We start from the raw sequence: 19,396 nt of genomic DNA, 5'->3' as shown, positions 1-19,396 counted from the left end.
TCTATGGTACCGCGAGCCACCGCCCCCCCGCGCGCTCAACGTCGCCCGCCGGCCCCTGCCCGCGGCGGGCGCGCGGTGCGCCGGGGGCGGGGCCTGGGGCCGGTCCTCGCGCTAGCGGCGCGGTGCACGCCGGGGCGCGCAGTGCCCGGGAGCCGGCGGCGCGCTCCGGCCCGGCCGACGGAGGGAGCGCGAACTCCACTTCCCAGAGCCGCGCGGCCGCCCGGCGCGGGTGACGTTTCGCGCTCCGATTGGCCACTGTTCCGAGGGGGTGGGGCGTGCGCACGCGGTAGCAGCTGTCCTGTTGCGACAGAAGGAAAGCGCGGACCAGCCGGTGCGGGCCGGGCGGGCGGTGCGGGCTGGGCCTGGCGGCGCGGCGGGGGAGGAGGAGTGGGCCGGACCGCACCGGGTTAGGCAGCGAGGCGCGGGCAGCCTAGCGGGAGGCCAGGCGGGCAGCCCTCGGCCGGGCGCGGCGGCGCCGCGTGCTTCGGGGCTGGGGCGGGCGGCGGGCGGCGCGCGGGGCGGGGCGGGGCGACCCGGTGCGGGCCGGATCGGCGCGGCCTAACGGCGCCTGTCGCGCCTCCGCCGCAGCCCCTCCGCCGCGCCATGCCCTCGGACCTGGCCAAGAAGAAGGCGGCCAAGAAGAAGGAGGCAGCCAAGGCCCGGCAGCGGCCGCGCCGGGCCCCGGAGGAGAACGGCGATGCCGGGACGGAGCCGCAGGAGGTCCGGCCCCCGGAGGCCAACGGAACGCCGCTGCCAGGTGAGTCAATCCCGCTGCGCCGTCGGGTGCCTGGCTTGTGTCCGTGCGCCCCGGTGCAGCCGGCAGGACGCCCTCGGTGGGGGTCAGCCCGGCAGCCACACGTGTTCCAGCGCTGGGAGTGTCCAGCCAGGGCCGGTGTGTGGACGGGACTCTGCGCATTTGGTTGTGCCCGCGGCATAGTGAACCGGGATGTTTGTTCCTCTTCGGATGAAATACCTCGTGGGCACGAGGCCAGCGGCAGGGTCTGCCGTGAGGGCCACTCTCTCTCTTCTGAGCCAGTAGGACACTACAGCGGTTTGTGGTGGCTCTACGGAGACTGTGCAGGTGAAGGATTCCCTAGGCCGTCGCTTGAGGCTTGCAGGGTAAAGATAGAGCGTGCTGATGGTGTCTGTTCCCTCTCAAGCAGATACCATCCCAATCTTCCAGTACTTGATGCTGAGACCTGTTTCTTTTTTGTTGTTGGTTTGAGGGTTGTTTTTTTTTCCCTGCTGCAGGCACCACTGTAGTGTTTGAATTCTTACTGATACGACCCTCTGGTCACCTGTTTCTCTGGACATACCTGGCTTGCAGAAACTAAGAGCCTGGCTATCTTAATGAAAGAGACTTTGTCAACAAAGAGCTGTTGACCTTCCTAAAGGAAACAAGCAAAGTAAAGCTCACAGAGAGTTTTGGGGGTTTTTTTTTTGGTCCTGACTTTAGCCCACCTGGTAACCCACAGACTTTTGGGCACGCAGTTTTTTTCAGGCTCAGCCTACAGTGCATTGTTTTAAGAGACACTCGGCGTGTCACACAGGGACCTAGGGCAGCCAAAGGCACGGGGGTCAGGAGGGCACGGCGAAGGGGCCGGTCTCCCGAGGACCCCGCTCTTTACCAGCGCCCCCGTGGTCCCCAGGCACACTCCTGAGCGCCGGGCTGGCGGGCTCGGACCACAGGCAAGGCCCTGCCAATGCCTGAACGCGACTTTGCCCCTGTCACCGCCGGCTCGGGTGTCCGCCGCGGCGGGGCGACCCCGGGCACCGGCACCGCCGGCTCCGGGCGGGGACTCGGCGCCCGCCCGGACAGAGCCGGCCAATCGCCATCCGCTCCCACGGCTCATTTGCATACCGCCTTCCTATTGGTGAAGCCTGGGGAGCCGCGGCGGCGGGGCCGGGCCTTGGGCTCCCAGCGCTGCCGCCTGCTCGGGGCCGGGGCCGGGGCCGGGGCCGGGGCCGGGGCCTTGGGCTCCCAGCGCTGCCGCCTGCTCGGGGCCGGGGCCGGGGCCGGGGCCGGGGCCGGGGCCTTGGGCTCCCAGCGCTGCCGCCTGCTCGGGGCCGGGGCCGGGGCCGGGGCCTTGGGCTCCGGGCTCCGGGCTCCCAGCGCTGCCGCCTGCTCGGGGCCGGGGCCGCGGCCGCTGAAGCTGAAGGGCGTGCAGGCGGGGCAGGCGCCGGTGGCTCGGGTTGTGGAAGAGCCGAGGTGATGAGCAGGCGTTGGGAGTCAAGGGGAGGCTGGTAAGCCAGTGCAGACATCAGAGGACGGGTTATGTGGGTAGGTGCATCCGTATTTCTCGTTGGCAGTTCCCTGTGAGATAATTGCGCTTCAAGGATAAAACTGCCTTGCCCCTCTTTTCATTCATCTGGTTTGCTTGTTTATGTAACTGGTCTACTTGCACTGCCTGTGCTTTCAGAGGGGGTCCTGTGTCAGTGAAGTTTACATTTATTGCTCCTTTTTGGCTAAGGTGCATTTGCCTTGGTGATAATAGTGATTTTGCCAGGAGTGCTAGATGTTGACAGCCAGAGTGCTTTCCCTCATTGGCCTGAACATGAACAGCCTGCACACCAGGTCTCTGCTCTGAGCAGCTGGAGTATTGCTGACATCCTCAGTGCCATTTTCTTCTTCAAATGGCAGTGTCTCACCAAGGACTGAAAATATGACTGTAACTCAAGGCTGCAACAGAAGATGAGCATGACAGAAAGATTTGCTTATACTGTAGGAGGAAAGGAAGAGGGAAGCATGCATATGGACATATTAGCTTCTCAAAAAATGGTAGGGCCTATTGCAATGCTGACTGCTTCTTTCCTCCTCTCAGCTTTCCCTTTGTTTATTTTCTAGCCAAGTTTTCTTTTGGTCAGCCCTTTCCTTAAGCTTGCAAGCAATACTATGTAAGTTCTCTTCCCATCCCCAGTCCTTCCTGCAGTGAGGGTTAGTCCCATCATACTTGGATAACAGAGAGCAGGTGGAAGTTCCTGTTAGACCATATATACCCATCTGCTAAGCTGAGTGTCATTGCATCTGGGCCTCCTCAACATTTCTGTAGAAATGGGGACATGGGAGTTGGTTTTGTGGTCTTGGGCCTGTTGGTACAGGGGCTTCCCTTGTATTTGTAAATCAGTAACACTTCTCGTCTGTCTCTGCATATAGAGGTGGATGCTCTTACAAAGGAGCTGGAGGACTTTGAATTAAAGAAAGCTGCCGCCCGGGCTGTGACAGGAGTGCTGGCCTCCCATCCCAACAGCACTGATGTGCACATCATTAACCTCTCGCTGACCTTCCACGGCCAGGAGCTGCTGAGTGATACAAAACTCGAGCTGAACTCCGGGAGGCGCTACGGCCTGATTGGACTCAATGGGATTGGTAAGCTGTGGGGCACAGTGATGTGGGCTTCTTGGAGCTCAGTGAAGAGTCCGTGCTGCTGAGAAGCTGGACAGATGCAGGTGGTAAATGCTGGAAACCAGAAAGAAGGCTGTTAGACAGACATGGCCGGGACACGGCAGTTTCCATTCTCCCATCTCCCCACCCAGGAAGAGGAATTGCTAGAACGGCTGGTAGAAGTATGAGGTTGCATTCTGGCTTTGGACTGTGCATTTGAACTTGTTTCTGTGGAGAGTTGGGTGAGATGTCTGGGATCTGTGAATCTATCTGATTCCTGTTTGCAGGACTTGTTTAGCAGTGTCCATAAACCCAATGCTGATGCTATTGGTCAAAGAACTTGCACACTATGGAGGAGTAGGGAGTGTGTGGTTTGCCCTGAATGGGAAAACAACTGTACAGTCCCTGGAGAAGGTGACGCTCTACATGGAGAGGTGCAGAATATGGGTTTACTCAAAGAAGAGCTAGTAAAAGTGACCAGCTGGTTTAACTTTCAGGAAAACATTTAGGTTCTTTAGTGATGAGTGCATTACTTTCCTCTATGTTAGAAGTCTTTAGAGTCTGGGGTCCTAATAACAGCAGAAAGCATACAGCACGGATGAAGTTCTCTAAATCTGGGCTAGGGCTGAACTGCAGTGGTTTCCGAAGAGCTCTCATGTCTCAATCCTGTCCTTGGGGTAGTGAGCCTTAGCTGGGAGGGCAGCCTGTCACAGTGAGGCAGTAGTCTCTGCTGTGTCTCTAATTCTTTTGGCCTCTTGGGCAAGACATTCCCAAGGATTTTTTGGGGTTGGAAAGGGAGGGAATCAATGGGATCTGACTGCATCTCGTCCATTTCTCTGTAACGTTGTATCTCGCTGAATCCAACAAGTAATTGTGGAGTGTCTGTCTGCACACAGGGAAATCCATGCTTTTGTCAGCTATTGGGAAACGAGAAGTGCCCATCCCAGAGCATATTGACATCTATCACCTGACCCGAGAGATGCCTCCCAGTGACAAGACCCCTCTACAGTGTGTGATGGAGGTGGATACAGAGAGGGCCATGTTAGAACGAGAGGCGGAACGTCTGGCTCATGAAGATGGTAAAGCTTCTCGGAGTCCCTGTGGACAAGGGGCATTTCCTCCATTTCCCTCCCCACCGAAGAAAAAGTCTTATATGGGTTCCTTGGCAGAGCTTTTACATGTTATGGTACTTATTTCCCCCAGCTGCCCTGTACTAGTTGAGAAGTCCTGTGGGATATCACTTCTTTGGATGAAATTATTCCGTGCAGCTTCTTAAGAAGTGTCTCAGGCTTGGGAATGGAGGGGGCTGAATAGTGATAAAGCAGATGGACTATGAGCTTTCCCAGCAGTATAGAGGTGCAGCTGAGAGCCCTTTATTGGTAGAAGTGCTGACAGGCAGGCTCTCTTTCAGCGGAGTGTGAGAAACTCTTGGAGTTATATGAACGTCTGGAGGAGCTGGATGCTGACAAGGCAGAAGCACGGGCCTCGCGTATCCTTCACGGCTTGGGGTTCACGCCAGCCATGCAGAGGAAGAAGCTGAAGGACTTTAGTGGTGGCTGGCGAATGAGGGTGGCTCTTGCTAGGTGAGTGATATACTGTCTGCTGCCTCCTGGGAGAATGCCTGCCTGCTCCTGACTCTGCAGAGCCACATACACTGTTCTAAGAACTCAGAGCAGAGCTGAGAGGCTTTGGGTCACCTGCTTTTACCCTACGCTGTCATCTCCCCTCTCCTTTCAGAGCCCTCTTCATTCGGCCTTTCATGCTGCTGCTAGATGAACCCACAAATCACCTTGACCTGGATGCCTGTGTGTGGCTGGAGGAAGAGCTGAAAACGTAAGCATGGAGGAGTTTACTGCTTCTATGGGTTGTGCTTTTCTGCTGGAACATCTTGTCAGCTTGTGAGCAAGTGCTACAGGAATAACTGTCTCTAGTTCTTGTGGCTACATAACTATATTGCAGTACCAGTGATACCTTCTTGCGCTTGCTGCTGCATGTGTCTACAGAAGGGTTCTTGACGCAAGGGTAATGAATTCAAGACAAGCCCCCGTATTTCCCTCACTGAAGAAATGAGGAATGCTGGTCTGTACTCTCCAGTTAAAGCTACTTCCTTGAAAGCCAGGGGCAGCCCTGGCAGCCTGTGTACCAGCACCATCGTCTGTACCAGTAGTGTGAGCTTTCCAGACATGGCTTCCAGCTCATCTTTCTTCATATCATTCCTCTGTTTTCACAGAACTGTAGTATCTGAGTGTGTCGGTTTCCTCGTGTTCTGGTATGTCAGGTGACTTTTTTTGTAAACAAAGGTAAAATGTTAAGGCTTAAAGCAAAAAGCTTAGGAATAGTTATGAAGCTTAGGCTATTTGGCTTGTGCATTAAAAGGACTGTATTGGGAGAAGGGCTTTTCATTTGCAGAGGTTTTTCCATCAGCTTTGTCAGTTGAGCCTTTTGCATGCTTGCTTTAGAAGTCAGATGTTTTAGGAAAGTAATTTGAACCTCTCTTTTTGGAAGGCTTTAACCAATCATTTTTCAGATTCGGAGCGGAGACAGGGTAGTGTACCTAACAGATGGTAGTCTGTACCAATGTGAAAGTCGGTAGCAAAGGTTGAAACTTCTTAGAAGCGTGATGCCAGTGGAATCAGTTGCATCAGTAGCGCTAGTCTTCTACCACGTGGGTAGCCAGCTCTTGACTCTTTGTGAAGACTGTCTTGTGGTGAAGAGTGTTTTAACACAACGAAAGGTGTTTGCAGTATTTGCTTACTGCAGCTGGTTGTAGCTGCTTTACTCCAGATTTCCCAAAGCATCTGCAAAGTTGTTATCTTTTTTGTTCTTAATCCGATTGCAGGCAAGAGAGATCTGGTGCATGTAAATCCTTTGTGACCATCAGGGCCAATGAGCAAGAATTCTTTCCTCGCTTAGTCTCTTATAACTTATGTGGTGCCACAGGTTCAAGCGGATCCTTGTGCTGATATCCCACTCCCAAGACTTCTTGAATGGTGTCTGCACCAACATAATCCACATGCACAACCGCAAACTGAAGTACTACACGGTGAGTAAATGGTGCCCTGCTTAACCGTCAAAAACAGAGGAGCTTTTCTCTGGGGCATGCCTGATGTTCTGTGGTCTTTTTCTAGGGAAATTATGATCAGTATGTAAAGACTCGCTTGGAACTAGAAGAAAATCAAATGAAGCGATTCCACTGGGAGCAAGATCAGATTGCCCATATGAAGGTATCTGCCTAACTGCACGAACATCTTTCTACCCATGCTGGTGGGCATCCCTGCACCTCCTCAATACTCAAAAGAGTGGCTTTTGGCTAACTCTGTGTTTTGTTGCAGAATTACATTGCACGATTTGGTCATGGTAGTGCGAAGCTGGCCAGGCAAGCTCAGAGCAAGGAGAAGACCCTTCAAAAAATGATGGCTTCTGGCTTGACAGAGAGAGTCGTGAATGATAAGGTAGGATCAGACATGGGATTAAATCTAGAGATAAGTATTGGAAACATGGGCTAGGTAAGTAGAATGATCTTTAGCTGACAGCAGGAATGGCTGACACAGCTGGGAGCAAGAATGGTATACCCTTCCTTATGCCAAGGATGACTGTACTGAAGATAGTGTGATGCTGAAGAATGGAAAGAGGAGGAGTAGTTTTCTAGTGGAGAGAAGGGGATTTGTCATATCAGTAAGGCTATTTTGCAGACACAGAAATCAGAAATGTATGTCTAAGGGTTGGAGAAGATGGGGGAGGATGGTCAGAGCAATTCCTACGTGTTTGAAGAGTATAAGCCACGATTTGTTTCAAGGGGAAAGAAATAGGGACTCATTAGCCAGCAGATGAGTTTGCAAGCAACTAATCAGAATAAATCTGTGAGTGAGTTGCTAGAGGGGCTCATAAAAAGTCACAGTCTGGTGCCTTGGTCTACAGATGGTGTTTGTGGTAAGGCATGGTTATACCAGAATAACTGGTTTGTCTTGTGCTCCAGAGTGTCTAACAAGTGAATATTCTGTGTTAACAGACTTTGTCGTTCTATTTTCCGCCCTGTGGGAAAATCCCCCCTCCTGTCATCATGGTCCAGAATGTCAGCTTCAAATACACCAAGGATGGGGTGAGTATGGAGAGTGTGCATGGGCTGTATGGAGATTGCTTGTATCCCTGCCGTGTTTGGGAGTGTGAGGCTTTTGGCGCTTTCTGATCAGGCTGCAGCATATGACTGGTGGATCAAACTAGTCTTGGCAGTGTTAATGCTGAGTCTGCTGAGGACAGAGCTTTACAGGTGCAGCGTGGAGGTTCTGGGTAGTAGTGGAAAGGCATAATATGTGTCATGATTTTTGTGATTTGCAGCCATGGATCTATAATAACCTGGAGTTTGGGATTGACCTGGATACCCGTGTAGCTCTTGTTGGACCCAATGGAGCCGGAAAGTCAACACTGCTGAAACTGCTCACAGGAGAGGTACGCTCCCTACATTGTCTGCCCTGTTCTGGACCTTTATTCTTGGGGTAGTCTTCAACAAAGCTGCACTTATTTGCCAGAGCACCCCAATCAGGCCTTGGAAATCCTAAGGTCTTGCTGCAATATAAGGCTTTTTCTCTCATATTATCTGTTCAGGCTGCCTCCTCTGTGCCAGAGCAGAGATGCCTGGATTCTGTATTTCTGGCATACAGCAAAAGGAGGGATTTCCTGGTGAAATGCTTTTATCTTTTCTAGCTTCTGCCCACAGATGGGATGATTCGCAAGCACTCACATGTGAAGATCGGTAGATACCACCAGGTACTCCATACAGCAGCCACCAGGGACATGAAATGCTGAGGAAAAAGCTGTCAGGAATGAGGAATCTTGCCCCTCTATTTCTGCTTCTAAGGCCCCTCCCACTGCTGCCCTTCTGTGCCTGGAGATGGGGGAAGGAACTGTTCCATTGGCTGAATGGGCTCTAGCAAATGTTCTTACCCTGAAAAGAGGCTTGCTGTGGTCCTTTCTGTTTGGCTCTTGCCTTTTATGGGAGAGATGGTTGCCTTGTGCTTGGTGGTGGACAAGCCTGCTATTCTGAAACAGCACTCCTACTCCTGATATGGAGACTCCTTCCATAATAGTTCAGCACAGTGGCTATGCTGTGAGTGGGGTTATTGGCTCTTGTGTTCTGCTGCTCAGCTGGTACCAGAGGGGTATAAGGGGGGAAGTACTTTTGGCCATGAAGTGAGTGGCCTGCAGAGCCTGAAGCTGACTTTTCTTCTCTGTCAGCACTTGCAAGAGCAGTTGGACTTAGACCTCTCACCCCTGGAGTACATGCTGAAATGCTACCCAGAGATCAAGGAGAAGGAGGAGATGAGAAAAATCATTGGCAGATATGGTCTGACTGGGAAGCAGCAGGTGGGTATGGAGCTGTTGAGGTTTGCTTTTTGCTCATTAGGGAAGTAGAGCCGCTGCATTTTCTGTTGCTCTACTGATGTCTGACAGTGTAATGCAGCATCAAAATGCTTTTTCCATCTCCGCCTTTGAAATTGGAGGAAAAAAAAAACCCTCATGGTTCATAGGAGCTTTTTTTGTATTGCAGCGATGTGTGGGTTGGAATGGGTGACTTCCTCAGAATCCGGGTGAAGAGAAGACAAGTTGTAGCATAGTGCTAGACTTGAGTATATTTTAATTGTTACTTGAACTAGTTTGCTTGTCTCTTATTTCTGAGATGAATACCAGGCAGAAATGCTAGAACACATTCTCAACTAGGAGTGGGGACCACTTGGCTCAACCTAGAGGGTAGGATCACCCATGGTGCTCTAAGTAAACATGACATGCTTCTGTACATCACATGTCACATGTATGACAGGAGTTGTCCTCTTCACTGCACTTTACATTGTTCTTCCCCATTTGTCACTCCAGAAGTTGAGAGTAGTTTTATGGTTGTGTCAGGATGCAATGAACACTAATCAGACCTCAATTAACTATCATTTGAAACCTTTAACACAAGCTGGGTCTTGCTATGGACACTCCTTCTTCAGAAGCCCCTGGAATTGCCTTGTTCTGCTGGTGAGAGAAGCTTTGTTTAGGTATAAGGCTGACTAAACTTTGTCCTCTTGTGTCATGGAGCTGCTGGAAACACAGTGTGAGATCTGAATGTTTTGTTGTCAGGGTGGCAGTCTGTTCACAGCTCTGCAGGGAAACTTACAGTGTCTGTGTTTGTCAGGTGAGCCCCATTAGGAACCTCTCTGATGGGCAGAAGTGCCGTGTGTGCTTTGCCTGGCTGGCCTGGCAAAATCCTCACATGCTTTTCCTGGATGAGCCCACCAACCACTTGGACATAGAAACAATAGATGCTCTGGCAGATGCTATCAATGAATTTGAAGGAGGAATGATGCTCGTCAGCCATGACTTCAGACTCATCCAACAGGTAAAAAGAGTAGTGAATTTTGTCAGAGTACCTTTCTAACACTTTAAGTAGTTAAGGTGTTTTCAACTGACTGGCTCTTACTCATCCCAAAAAGATGTGTGAGTGAAAAAAATCACTGGACATGATTCCTTTGCCATGGTCATATGAAACAATTACTAAGCTAGTCTAGGAAAACATTAGGTACTTGGAAAAAAAAAAAACAAAAAAAAAAGAAAACCACCACAACAACTAGAAGAGAAGAATAAGTTAAATGGAAATCATGACACACTGTGGAGGCCTTAACTAGATTTTTTTAAATCATACTGGAGTAATTATAGCATGGGGTTTTATCACTCACACTGCACAGGCGAAGGAAATTGCACCACGTACACACAGATGTCAAGTGCTGATTTATCAGCTATAGCTTTATCTGCAAGTTCAGGTATAATTTTACTTTTCAGTGCATTATATCCAAGTAGTTCAGGTCAAGAACTACTTTCCCCCCCCCCAATTTAGCAGGAAGGGCTTTTTTGTGTGTGTGTGTGTCCATGAACAAAAAAAGAAATGTTAAGGGGTCAAGGAGTTTTAGTTCTAAAATCTTGTATAAATTATGCAGAAAACACTAGGTAAGATATTTCCCTGCAGGTATTTTTCTTCGGTAGTTGAAGTGTGAAAGTTATTAAACTCTTTTCTTACCAGACTTCAGAGAGTAGATTTTGGTTAATTTTATAATTATAAAATGCTGTACTGTAAACCTCTCCTCCTCTTCCATGTGTGCTTGCTTCCAGGTTGCACAGGAGATCTGGGTCTGTGAGAAGCAGACAATCACAAAGTGGCAAGGTGACATACTCGCCTATAAGGAACATCTCAAGTCCAAGCTGGTGGATGAGGATCTGCAGCTCACCAAAAAGACCCACAATGTGTGAGCTCCAGAGCAGTCGGTCAGGTGCTCTCTGTGGAGACTGACAGTGGCCAATGTGACTCGCCCATCTGCCGACTGGAATGGGACTCTGCTGCTATCTCTGTGGCTGTGTTCTAGGATTGCTGCAATACTGCTTCCCCTTGACTTGCCTTGCACCTCTGTATCTGGACGGATCTCTTCTCTCCTGATCTGGCTACGTTTGGGCAACCATTTCTGTATTTAGATGATGTCCCATCTGAGCCAGGCCTTGGAATCTAATGGTCTGGGGTCATGGCAGTGGCAGTTAGGGTGTCTGAGCTGCAGTGATGCAGAAGTGGAGACCCCAGCCCAGCTTCTCTCGCCTCTTCCTTCCCAATTTCTGCTTCAGTTTAGATACTTCACTTCAAACTCCTCTGGCCTTGGTTTGTTTTTAACTATTATTTAACAGTGTAATTAACAGATCTGCCTGAGAATCCATCAGTCAATAAAGAGGGAAGAACAGTCTTGTCTTGTCTTGTCTTCTGAGCCATCGTAATGACTAGGGCATGCTGGGGCAAATCGGCTAGGATTGAACTTTGAGTAAGGATGCAGAGCCCTTTCTTCTGGGGTGAAGGTTCAGTTCTTCAGTACTACCAATGTTATGACCAGAACTTGTGGGATACATGAAGTGGTGAATACTGAGCTGTGAGTAGGATCCTCACACCTGGAAAACCTCTGCTAACCCACAGAGTGAATGCTGGGTTTTCCAGTTAGTGACAGAAGGGGGAGCAAGCCAAGGCATGCATGGTTTTTTTTGGATTTTTTTGAACTATGAATTAGTTACTTGTTCCTTGCAGGTTTAACTAAAAAAGGCTCACCAGCTAAAGTTAGTTTAACACTTACTTTGTTGTTAATAAAAAATTTTTAGAAAATTTGATGTTTAAACCTCACCCTGTCCCACAGAATAAAATAATTTTTTCATGTATTTTTAAAACAATTAAAAGGTACTAAAGAAAAAGGTAGACAATCAAACCAAATAGTTTTTTAGTGGCATTCTGAACTGTTTCAGCTAGGGCTTTCCTGGTCATGCACAAAAGCAAAACTATATCTAGATAAATTATGAGAATTGCACCTCTGTTGCTAGGATGGTCGTTTCTGTGAAAGAAGTGGCCTAGAGCCTCTACACCATTACTCTTGCTTGTAGTCTTAAAAGTGAGGTTGGCTTTAACATAGCCAGAAGTGGCAGATATTACACCCAAGTGCAGGATTATGGGATTCCCTTGTCTTTGTGTTGTGATTCAGTCCATATACTACAAAAATAGCAGAAGGGTGAGTCAAGCCCAGCACCCAGCTTCCAGAACGGACAGCCACTAGCACATGCAGTCTAGGGAAGCAGATGGTAATTCCCCAATTCTAGGAGTTCAAATTTGACTATACTGACCAGTGGATGAGCTTCCACTCTTGCTATGTAATGGCTCCCTGTACTTAATGTTGAGTGACCAGTCACTGCTCCTTGTCCCCAAAGGGCTTCCTTCTAACTAAACACTTTGTCAGAAAAAACAAGCTGTGTGTTTATAACTGTTGGTGCTGGACACAGCTGCAGTTGTGGAGAGGTGCAACAGATAACAGCTCCTTTATGACGAGAGCGCCTTTGTGTGCTATGACTGGTGGAAAACAGTTCCAGTTGCTGTGAACAGTCTCCCCCAACACAGAGATCTTGACTACAGCTCTGTAAATCAGTGGGTGGGTGGAATGCACATCAGAGGGGGAAGCCCTCTACTGTTCCTTGTCAATGCATGGCCTCTTACAAAACACAAGTGGTGATGTTGCCTGCTCCTTACTCCCAGTATGAGTCATCTGCTGACATCTCTTGACGTTAGATACCACAGAATATACTGCTCCCATTCCCAGAAGGATCCCGCTAGCCCGTATCTTCAATGCCCAAGCCCGTTCCCCTTCATAAATGTGGTGATGTGACCGTTCCAGCCTGTCCCACCTGCTCACTAATGTTTCAGTTCTTGGACGCAAGAAGCCCTTCTGCGATACTTAGACCCTGTTTGTCACTATGAGGTTTATTTGCACTAGGGGTGGGTGATCAGGTGCCTTCCCATGAGGACAGACCTAGAATAAAACTAAATTCGGTGAAATGCTACTGACTGTGCAAGCACTGGCGGAGTGACTGATGAGTAGGTCTCCCAAACTCAGTCCTTGGAAGATGTGATTTGCCAGTATAATGTGTGGCCCTGAGCAGGAGACAGTGTGCATGGCCGCACAGAGATACGAGTGTCCCCTCCCCGACAGGTACATAGTATTATTATCCTTTCATGAAATATCTGTTTTGGTGTCTGCTGAGAGAAAGGCTTCCTTTTCTATGAAGGACAGAAAACTTTTCCTATTTTGTTCTCTACTGTGCTGCTGCACTTTTTTTTTTTCCTGGTTTAGCTTAAGTCCTGCATCATAATTACCATCACTAGTGTGATCACTGGTTTCCAAGATAGATCAAACACATACTTAGGATGCTAGCCCTCCCCTCCCACTGCCTCCCATCTGTCCTGTGAGGCTCTGTTGAGGGTAGCAGGCAGGACTCCCAAGAGCAGGCTAGCTGAGATAGTAGGAGGAATAGTGGCTGTTAGGATGTTTATAATGCTATCATTCAGCCACTAGACCAATGTTCCCTCCAGTTACCGAGTCTCCACTGTCTGCATTATCTGTTCCATAGCACGGAAGTGCTTCCACCCATTTGATTCTGGAAGCAATACCTTGAGTACTCCAATTTACACACTTCCACCAAAACAGGAACCCTCCATTCACCAAAACCCAGTACGGATGTGGGAATAGCTCTTCTCTGGCACGTGCTGCTGTTCTTGCCCGCCTCTGCCCATGTTACCCTCAAACCTTTTCTCAGGTCTGCAAGTTTAATTGAATCAGTTACTTCCAAGCCCCTCTCAGGCCAGCTGCCCTTCACCTAGTGCAAAGTGGAATCACCAGTCACAGATGTGTACTCATCCTGCTCCTTGGGAGCTGCACCTGAGGTAGGTGAGGTACTGCTGCCTTTGCTATATAACCAGCCCTATGGCACCTACTAGTTGCTCTGTTAGGGGCTAAGATGAGTACAGAAGCTGGGAAAAAGCATGGTCATGCTCCCACCTCTGGGGACAAGAAGTCTAAGAGGAAGCCTAAGAGAAAGGAAACCTATTCAGTCTATATCTACAAAGTACTGAAGCAGGTGAGTAAATGCTTTGTATGTAAAGTTACTTCTGCCTGTTACATGTTAACCTTATAAAAAAAAGGGGAGAAATCTGCTTTTTTGAGATGCAAAAAAAAGTGAGTGGGTACAGGAGAGCCCCAGCTGAGTCTCAAAGCTGTGTGTGTGGATTCTTGGGGTAGGAGGCAAGAGATGGATCTAGATCAGAAAGGGTTTTCTAGAGTGAATAAGCTCTAGTGTGTGGCTCTGCCTAAAGAAATAATTGAGGGCAAGAACAGCTGCTGGTGGCCATATGAGTAAGTGTTAAAGTCTTTCTGGTAATATCTGTTGGGGAGATGAGAAAAATAACTTTGAGAGGTGGCCATAAGTTGTTTATGCCTTGGGTGTCTGTGTTAGCCTGTCCGCAGGACTTGGAACGTGTGGGTGTTTCCACCCCTCACAGGCTCGTCCCCTGTGGGGGATCCTACAGAGGCTCCTGCCACCGCAGCCCCGCTGTAGTACCGTGGGGGCCTCTCTTCAGCCTGGTGCAAGCGGCACGTGACTAGAGACCCTCAGGGTGGCGGCTGTGGGTCCCTTTGGGGTTGGGGTAGCCTGTCTGGGATGGGAAGGTGGGCCACTTTTCTGGGGACCCCACTCCCTCCAGGGTGATGTGTGTGTGAGACTGTGCTTAATCACCATCTGGCAGGTGCACCCTGACACCGGCATCTCTTCTAAGGCCATGAGCATCATGAACTCCTTTGTCAACGATATCTTCGAGCGGCTGGCCTCGGAGGCCTCGCGCCTGGCCCAGTACAACCACCGCTCCACCATCACTAGCCGCGAGGTGCAGACGGCCGCGAGGCTCCTGCTGCCCGGCGAGCTGGCCAAGCACGCCGTCTCCGAGGGCACCAAGGCCGTCACCAAGTACACCAGCAGCAAGTGACCGCGCGGGCCCCAATAAAACCCTGCGCACCGGCCGCGCCCGTCTGTCATGGCGCCGCCGAGGGGGGAGGGAGGGAGGGAGGGCGTTCGTCGTCGCCGTGGGGACGGCGCGGTTGCCTTGGCGACGGGCACGCCCTGGCGTGCGCAGAAGCCGCATCCGGCCGGCGGCCCCTCAGGCCTTGTGGGTGCGGGGCGCCGGGTGCTGGCCGGGCGGCCTCGGGATGCGGGGCGCGGGCCGGGCCTAGCGGCGGGGTTCGGGGCCGCCGGCGCCCTGCGGCCGCTGCAGCCGGGGAGGCGGCCCTGCGGGGCTACGCTCCGTCCCGGCGGGCGCCGAGCAGCGCTCCTCCGCCGAGCGCCGACCCGTCGGCGCGGACTGCCGCCAGCCCCCGCTCCAGCGGGGCCCGGCCCGGCGCAGTGCGGCCTCTCGGCCCGGGGTAGCCGCCCGCAGCACGGGTGCGGGCACCTGGGGCGAGGTGACGGGTCGCCTCCGCCGCGGCCGGGCGCTTGGCCAGTGGGAGGGGACGCCGCATCGGGTCTCCGCGGGAGCAAGCGCCGCCCCTCCGCGGCGGGCTGGGGGTTGGTCGGCCAGCGCGGGCCGGCGGTGCCCCGTGGGGAGCGGGTGCTGGCGGGGCCCGCGGAGCTGGGCCGGAGCCTTCAGGCGGGGCGGGAGGTGCGGAGAGGCTCTTGCTCCGGCCCTGCCCGTCGCCCTCTCCTGCTGCTGACTCGGTACTGGGCGGCCGCCGCTTTCGCCAGCGTGGCGGTGGTGGGAGGGGGCGCGCTGGAGGAGGACGGGAAGGGCAGCTCTGCTCCCGGGTGGCGTGGCTCCAGCGGCCCAGGCGGGGCGAGGAGATGGGAGCAAACAGCGTGCTAGTTCCTCAGGAACCGGTTGGGTGTTTCCTAAGGGGAAAGTGAGCAAACCGCTGGTCGAAACTTGAGCGGGAAGGATGCAAGTGTTCAAAAAGGTGACGCCTGCTCTTGGCATACTGCTGGCCGCTTCCAGAACTTTTAGCTTGGGACCTAGCCCGCCCATGGATGCGTTGGATCGGTTTTAACTAGTAGATGCAGAAAGAGGATCGAGCACAAACCTGTCATAGTTTGTCACAGGGTGCTGGTTGAATTACCTTTCACGTGCTCCTCTTCAAGGAAGTTATGGGGAACCTCAGCGTGGGGAGTGCAAGCTGGAAGCTTGATACAAACTGGTGAAGTTGCTGCGGCGCCTAAATATTCTGCAGTTTTCCAGTACAACCTTTTGCAGCTCAAATGAGTTATCGGTAGTCTTGCCCCTTTACGATGAATAAGGATCAACTAGTCACTGGACTTTGAAGCTGGTTGCTATTAAGGTCTTGTCCTCATCATAAACAGATGGAAAACTTTTGTGTTAATGATGTCACACTTCAAAGGAGGAAAATGGTAAAATTGTCTGTCAAATTTAGTTTCAAGAAGGTAGGGGACAAGATAAAGTGTTAAGTCTTCTAAAGCCTTTTCAGATGTTTATTAGAATTGGGACCTGTTGATGAAGGGAACTCAAAGTTGGACTAAAAATCAAATCTGGTTAGCATAAAGCTGCAACTGAGGTGTTGGGAGGGTGGTGTAACAAAAACGTAGCACAGATGGTAAGTGGAAAATACTTGCTGACTGTAGGTATAAAGGAGGTTAAAAGCATCTCTAGATGGCAGAGAAATGAATAGAAGATTCTACGTATAAAGAACAACAACAAAAATCTTGGAATGACAAAGTATACAGTAAGTACAGAAATACCATCTGTTTCTAATAAACTTCTTTCTGGTTGATTAAAAAAAGTTATTAAAACAAAAAAGCTACTTCCTTGTTCATTTGTAGGTTAAAAGCAGCTCTTAAATAGCAGCTAGATGGGATGACTGCTTCAAGGTCAGTATGTCCATAACTTTTACCTGGGTTTTGAAAAAATGATCTGGAGTTCTCCGGTCTGCTGGCATTTATTACAGAAAAAAAAAAAAACAACTGGGGTAGCAGGAAAGGATCAGGGAGGAAACAAAGTTTCACTCTGGGAAAGGAGGATAGCATGGTTAGATGTGGGTCAGTTAGCCTGGAATTAATTCCAGGCAAAGTAAAGGAAACCTACTCTAAGACTTGCTTGATAATAAATTAAGGGGTTGGAACATAAGTAATTGAAGTGGTTTATGTAGAGTATATCTTATTTTACCAAATCATAGACTTGATTTGAACGTCACAGACTTGTCACTTTCTAAAAATGGTAAGATTCACTTTGGCTTTAATTAGCTCTCTATGTCAACTATAGAGCACCCAATAGCAGGTTGATTTTTGTGAGCTATCTAATTCTCAGCAAGTTGTTAACAGAGATCATAAATGGAGAGTTTCTTTCTTGTGGAGTCCTGCAGGAGTTTGTATTCAGCATTATGCAACTAAAAAAGTAAAGCTTCCTATTGGCTGCCTGCAAATAAATGTATAAAAACACAGATAATGTCTTTAATCTTAGCATCATAAACTGTGAAGCTGTTTGAACTGTGGCCATTGGGATTGTTTTGTAGGACTGGATGAACAACTGCTATTTGAAAAGAACCAAATGCAACTAGGAGCAGAGACTACAGGGCATACTTGTGGAAAGCTAGGGTCGTGCTGGGAAGCAGGATGGGTTCTTCCACAGTTCTCAAAACTCCTTATTTCAGTCTTCAGCTTCCTGATTGCTAAAAATCCCTCTGTGTCAGTGGGGCACAGTTAGCAGTGGGTAGAGGGTTTTTCTTAAGTTATAAACTGTTTTCAAAGGTGCTTTGATTTTTTTTTTTTTGAGCGGGAGTGGGTGGTGGGGGTTGGGTTTTTTCCCTTCTGGTGAAAAACTTCCCCTTTTCAGGTAGGGGAAGAAGAAACAGTGCAAAAGGAGCCAGACTGACAGGAGAAACAAAGAGTATTTTCTTTCTAGGACTTGTGGACCTCATGTCTTCTTGCTTCCAGAGGCTTTGAAGAGACAACTTTGTCCTGCAGGGCTATAAACTGGGCTAGGACTGGGCGTCCTGTGTTCTTCCTTGGACCATCATGTTAATGACTAGCCCTGTCTGTTTTTGCCTCACGCTGACTGGGAAGTTCATAATCCCAAGTGCCTCCTACACAAGCAAGCCGGGGCCCTGAAGGAAGCCTTAGCAGATTCTGTCTGAGATGGTGGAGCCTGTGCAGCCCACAGGGCTGAGTGCTGTGTCCAGAGCGATGGTGGAGGGTGTGACCTCCTGGGCCATGGTGGGACAGCCTGACTGCCCCATGAGTGCAGCACCTTCTCAGGGTGTGCAGGGCTGTCCCTGCATTCCTGCATGGGGTTCCACCTCAGGGTCTGTGGTGGAGTGAAGGAAAGATGTGGGCTATGTTCTGGGTGGAGATTCTTTGCTAGCTTCATGTTGGGACTAGATGCCTGGTTCTTAGTTCTTCTGGTGGGAGCAAAAATTGCTGTAGGAGCATCAGGAAGAACCAGAGCTGTGGTAGGTCCCAGGTTGACAGTACGTGGGGCAATCCTGGACTTTGCAAAGCTTATAAGGAGATGCTGAGTCTCACTAGCTATGGAGCTGTGACAGGTTCCTGTCTCTGATCGTGGTCAGTCTGGCCCAGTAGTTTGGGCAAGACAAGATGTACATGATGCTCCTAGAGATAGTACAGGAGGCAACAGAACTGGAACTGAGTATATCACCTTCGGTCCCGGTTCTGTTGCTATGCTGTGGGGCTGGCTGGGGGGGTGAGGGAACAGGTTGTTCTGGGTGCACTGTTTCCCTTTGACTGTAGGACAGCATTGAAGAGTGCTTTTTTCATAGTACCCTGCCTGCAAGCTGGAACTGGTCCTGAGCACAGGTGTTAGAGCAGCATCTCACCCAACAGGGCTGTACTTGTTTTATTTCCTCTAGCTGCTGAAGCCACTTGTGCTGTGGGGAGAGGCTGTGCAGGTGGCAGACCGGCTGTGTCGGGGCTGCCTGTGAGCCACATCCATGGGGGAGACTCAGCCAGATGCAGAGCATCGGAGGCAGGCCTGGGAGAGTCTAGGCAAAGAGCAGGATTGTGAGCAGGCTGCTGTTCGCATCTAGCAGGTGAGCAGTCCATCTCCTTGCCAAGTCTGTTTTATTGCTCCCTAGGCCACAGTGTCTGTGTTTGCTCCCCCTTTCTAGCAGCAGTCCCACTTTCCTAGCCCTAGGATGTGCAGTTATGCTTTTTTGTGGGATGGAGAGTGCTCATGAACAGCTTGGAACTGCAGTTCTGCTTCTGCCCTGGAGGTGGTTCTCTCTGACTATCTGATGTCAAATACATTTCTGTTGCATGGGCAGGAGCCCAGTACTGCCCAGCAGGCAGATAACTGGCCATCTGTGTGGGATAGGTGTTGATTTATGGGGAGATGAGTGGCTGTCTCCTCGAAGTGTCTGGTAGAGCATCTAGCACTCGGTGAGCCCAAAAGGAGTAAGGCTTTAGTGGTGTAGGTGCTTGATTCTCCAATACTGCATTTCATGTCTTCTCCTTCTCTGCCTTTTTTTTTCCCCACCCTAAAGGCTGGAAGGGTGGAGTTGGTGACTGGCCTCATATCCCTCTTAATATATTCCTGTGCTTCCTCACAGATCTGGAAGGACAGCCTGCAGCACAGATGCATCAAGCTTGAGAGGCAGAAGGAGATGGTTTCTCTTGGAATGG

The 19,396-nt window shown here is 50.5% G+C and overlaps 3 protein-coding genes across 6 annotated transcripts in view; all 3 read left to right on the top strand.

The window, feature by feature from the left end:
- The first annotated feature begins 95 nt into the window (after nucleotides 1-95).
- On the top strand, nucleotides 96-11,141 carry ABCF2 (ATP binding cassette subfamily F member 2). Of its 2 annotated transcripts, none has more exons than XM_075747019.1 (15): nucleotides 96-331; nucleotides 589-757; nucleotides 3,155-3,367; nucleotides 4,279-4,461; nucleotides 4,794-4,965; nucleotides 5,120-5,215; nucleotides 6,323-6,425; nucleotides 6,511-6,606; nucleotides 6,715-6,834; nucleotides 7,392-7,481; nucleotides 7,718-7,828; nucleotides 8,084-8,146; nucleotides 8,615-8,743; nucleotides 9,555-9,758; nucleotides 10,526-11,141. In XM_075747019.1, the coding sequence occupies exons 2-15, from the start codon at nucleotides 604-606 to the stop codon at nucleotides 10,661-10,663; spliced, it is 1,872 nt and encodes a 623-aa protein (XP_075603134.1). In that variant the 5' UTR covers nucleotides 96-331; nucleotides 589-603; the 3' UTR covers nucleotides 10,664-11,141. The 2 variants fall into 2 exon arrangements, with proteins under 2 accessions (XP_075603134.1, XP_075603135.1); XM_075747020.1 differs by having other exon boundaries at nucleotides 284-406.
- Nucleotides 11,142-13,723: 2,582 nt separating this feature from the next.
- On the top strand, nucleotides 13,724-14,744 carry H2BK1 (H2B.K variant histone 1). Its single transcript, XM_075747027.1, has 2 exons — nucleotides 13,724-13,843; nucleotides 14,508-14,744. The coding sequence occupies exons 1-2, from the start codon at nucleotides 13,724-13,726 to the stop codon at nucleotides 14,742-14,744; spliced, it is 357 nt and encodes a 118-aa protein (XP_075603142.1).
- An 856-nt stretch (nucleotides 14,745-15,600) lies between these two features.
- The window catches only part of ASB10 (ankyrin repeat and SOCS box containing 10), a 34,649-nt gene continuing 30,853 nt past the window's right edge, over nucleotides 15,601-19,396 (top strand). For 2 of the 3 annotated variants that reach the window (XM_075746996.1, XM_075746994.1), the window contains exons 1-3: nucleotides 15,601-16,630; nucleotides 17,661-18,804; nucleotides 19,324-19,395. The gene's annotated coding sequence lies outside the window, so the exon portion shown is untranslated. Of the gene's footprint in view, nucleotides 16,631-17,550; nucleotides 18,805-19,323; nucleotide 19,396 lie in introns of those variants that run through there. The other variant, XM_010304299.2, reaches the window with a different exon arrangement.

This window comes from Balearica regulorum, chromosome 2 (genome assembly GCF_011004875.1).
Source record: "Balearica regulorum gibbericeps isolate bBalReg1 chromosome 2, bBalReg1.pri, whole genome shotgun sequence".
NCBI classification, from domain to species: Eukaryota; Metazoa; Chordata; class Aves; order Gruiformes; family Gruidae; genus Balearica; species Balearica regulorum.
This window is presented reverse-complemented; position numbering and strand designations above follow the sequence as displayed.

What these genes read in the sequence shown, in the direction of transcription:
- ABCF2 (XM_075747019.1), top strand. Translation starts at nt 604, where the DNA reads ATGCCCTCGGACCTGGCCAAGAAGAAGGCGGCCAAGAAGAAGGAGGCA. An exon ending in GATTGGACTCAATGGGATTG is followed by an intron (nt 3,368 to 4,278) that starts GTAAGCTGTGGG and finishes GTCTGCACACAG; the next exon opens with GGAAATCCATGCTTTTGTCA. An exon ending in GTCTGACTGGGAAGCAGCAG is followed by an intron (nt 8,744 to 9,554) that starts GTGGGTATGGAG and finishes TGTGTTTGTCAG; the next exon opens with GTGAGCCCCATTAGGAACCT.
- H2BK1 (XM_075747027.1), top strand. Translation starts at nt 13,724, where the DNA reads ATGAGTACAGAAGCTGGGAAAAAGCATGGTCATGCTCCCACCTCTGGG. An exon ending in TCTACAAAGTACTGAAGCAG is followed by an intron (nt 13,844 to 14,507) that starts GTGAGTAAATGC and finishes ACCATCTGGCAG; the next exon opens with GTGCACCCTGACACCGGCAT.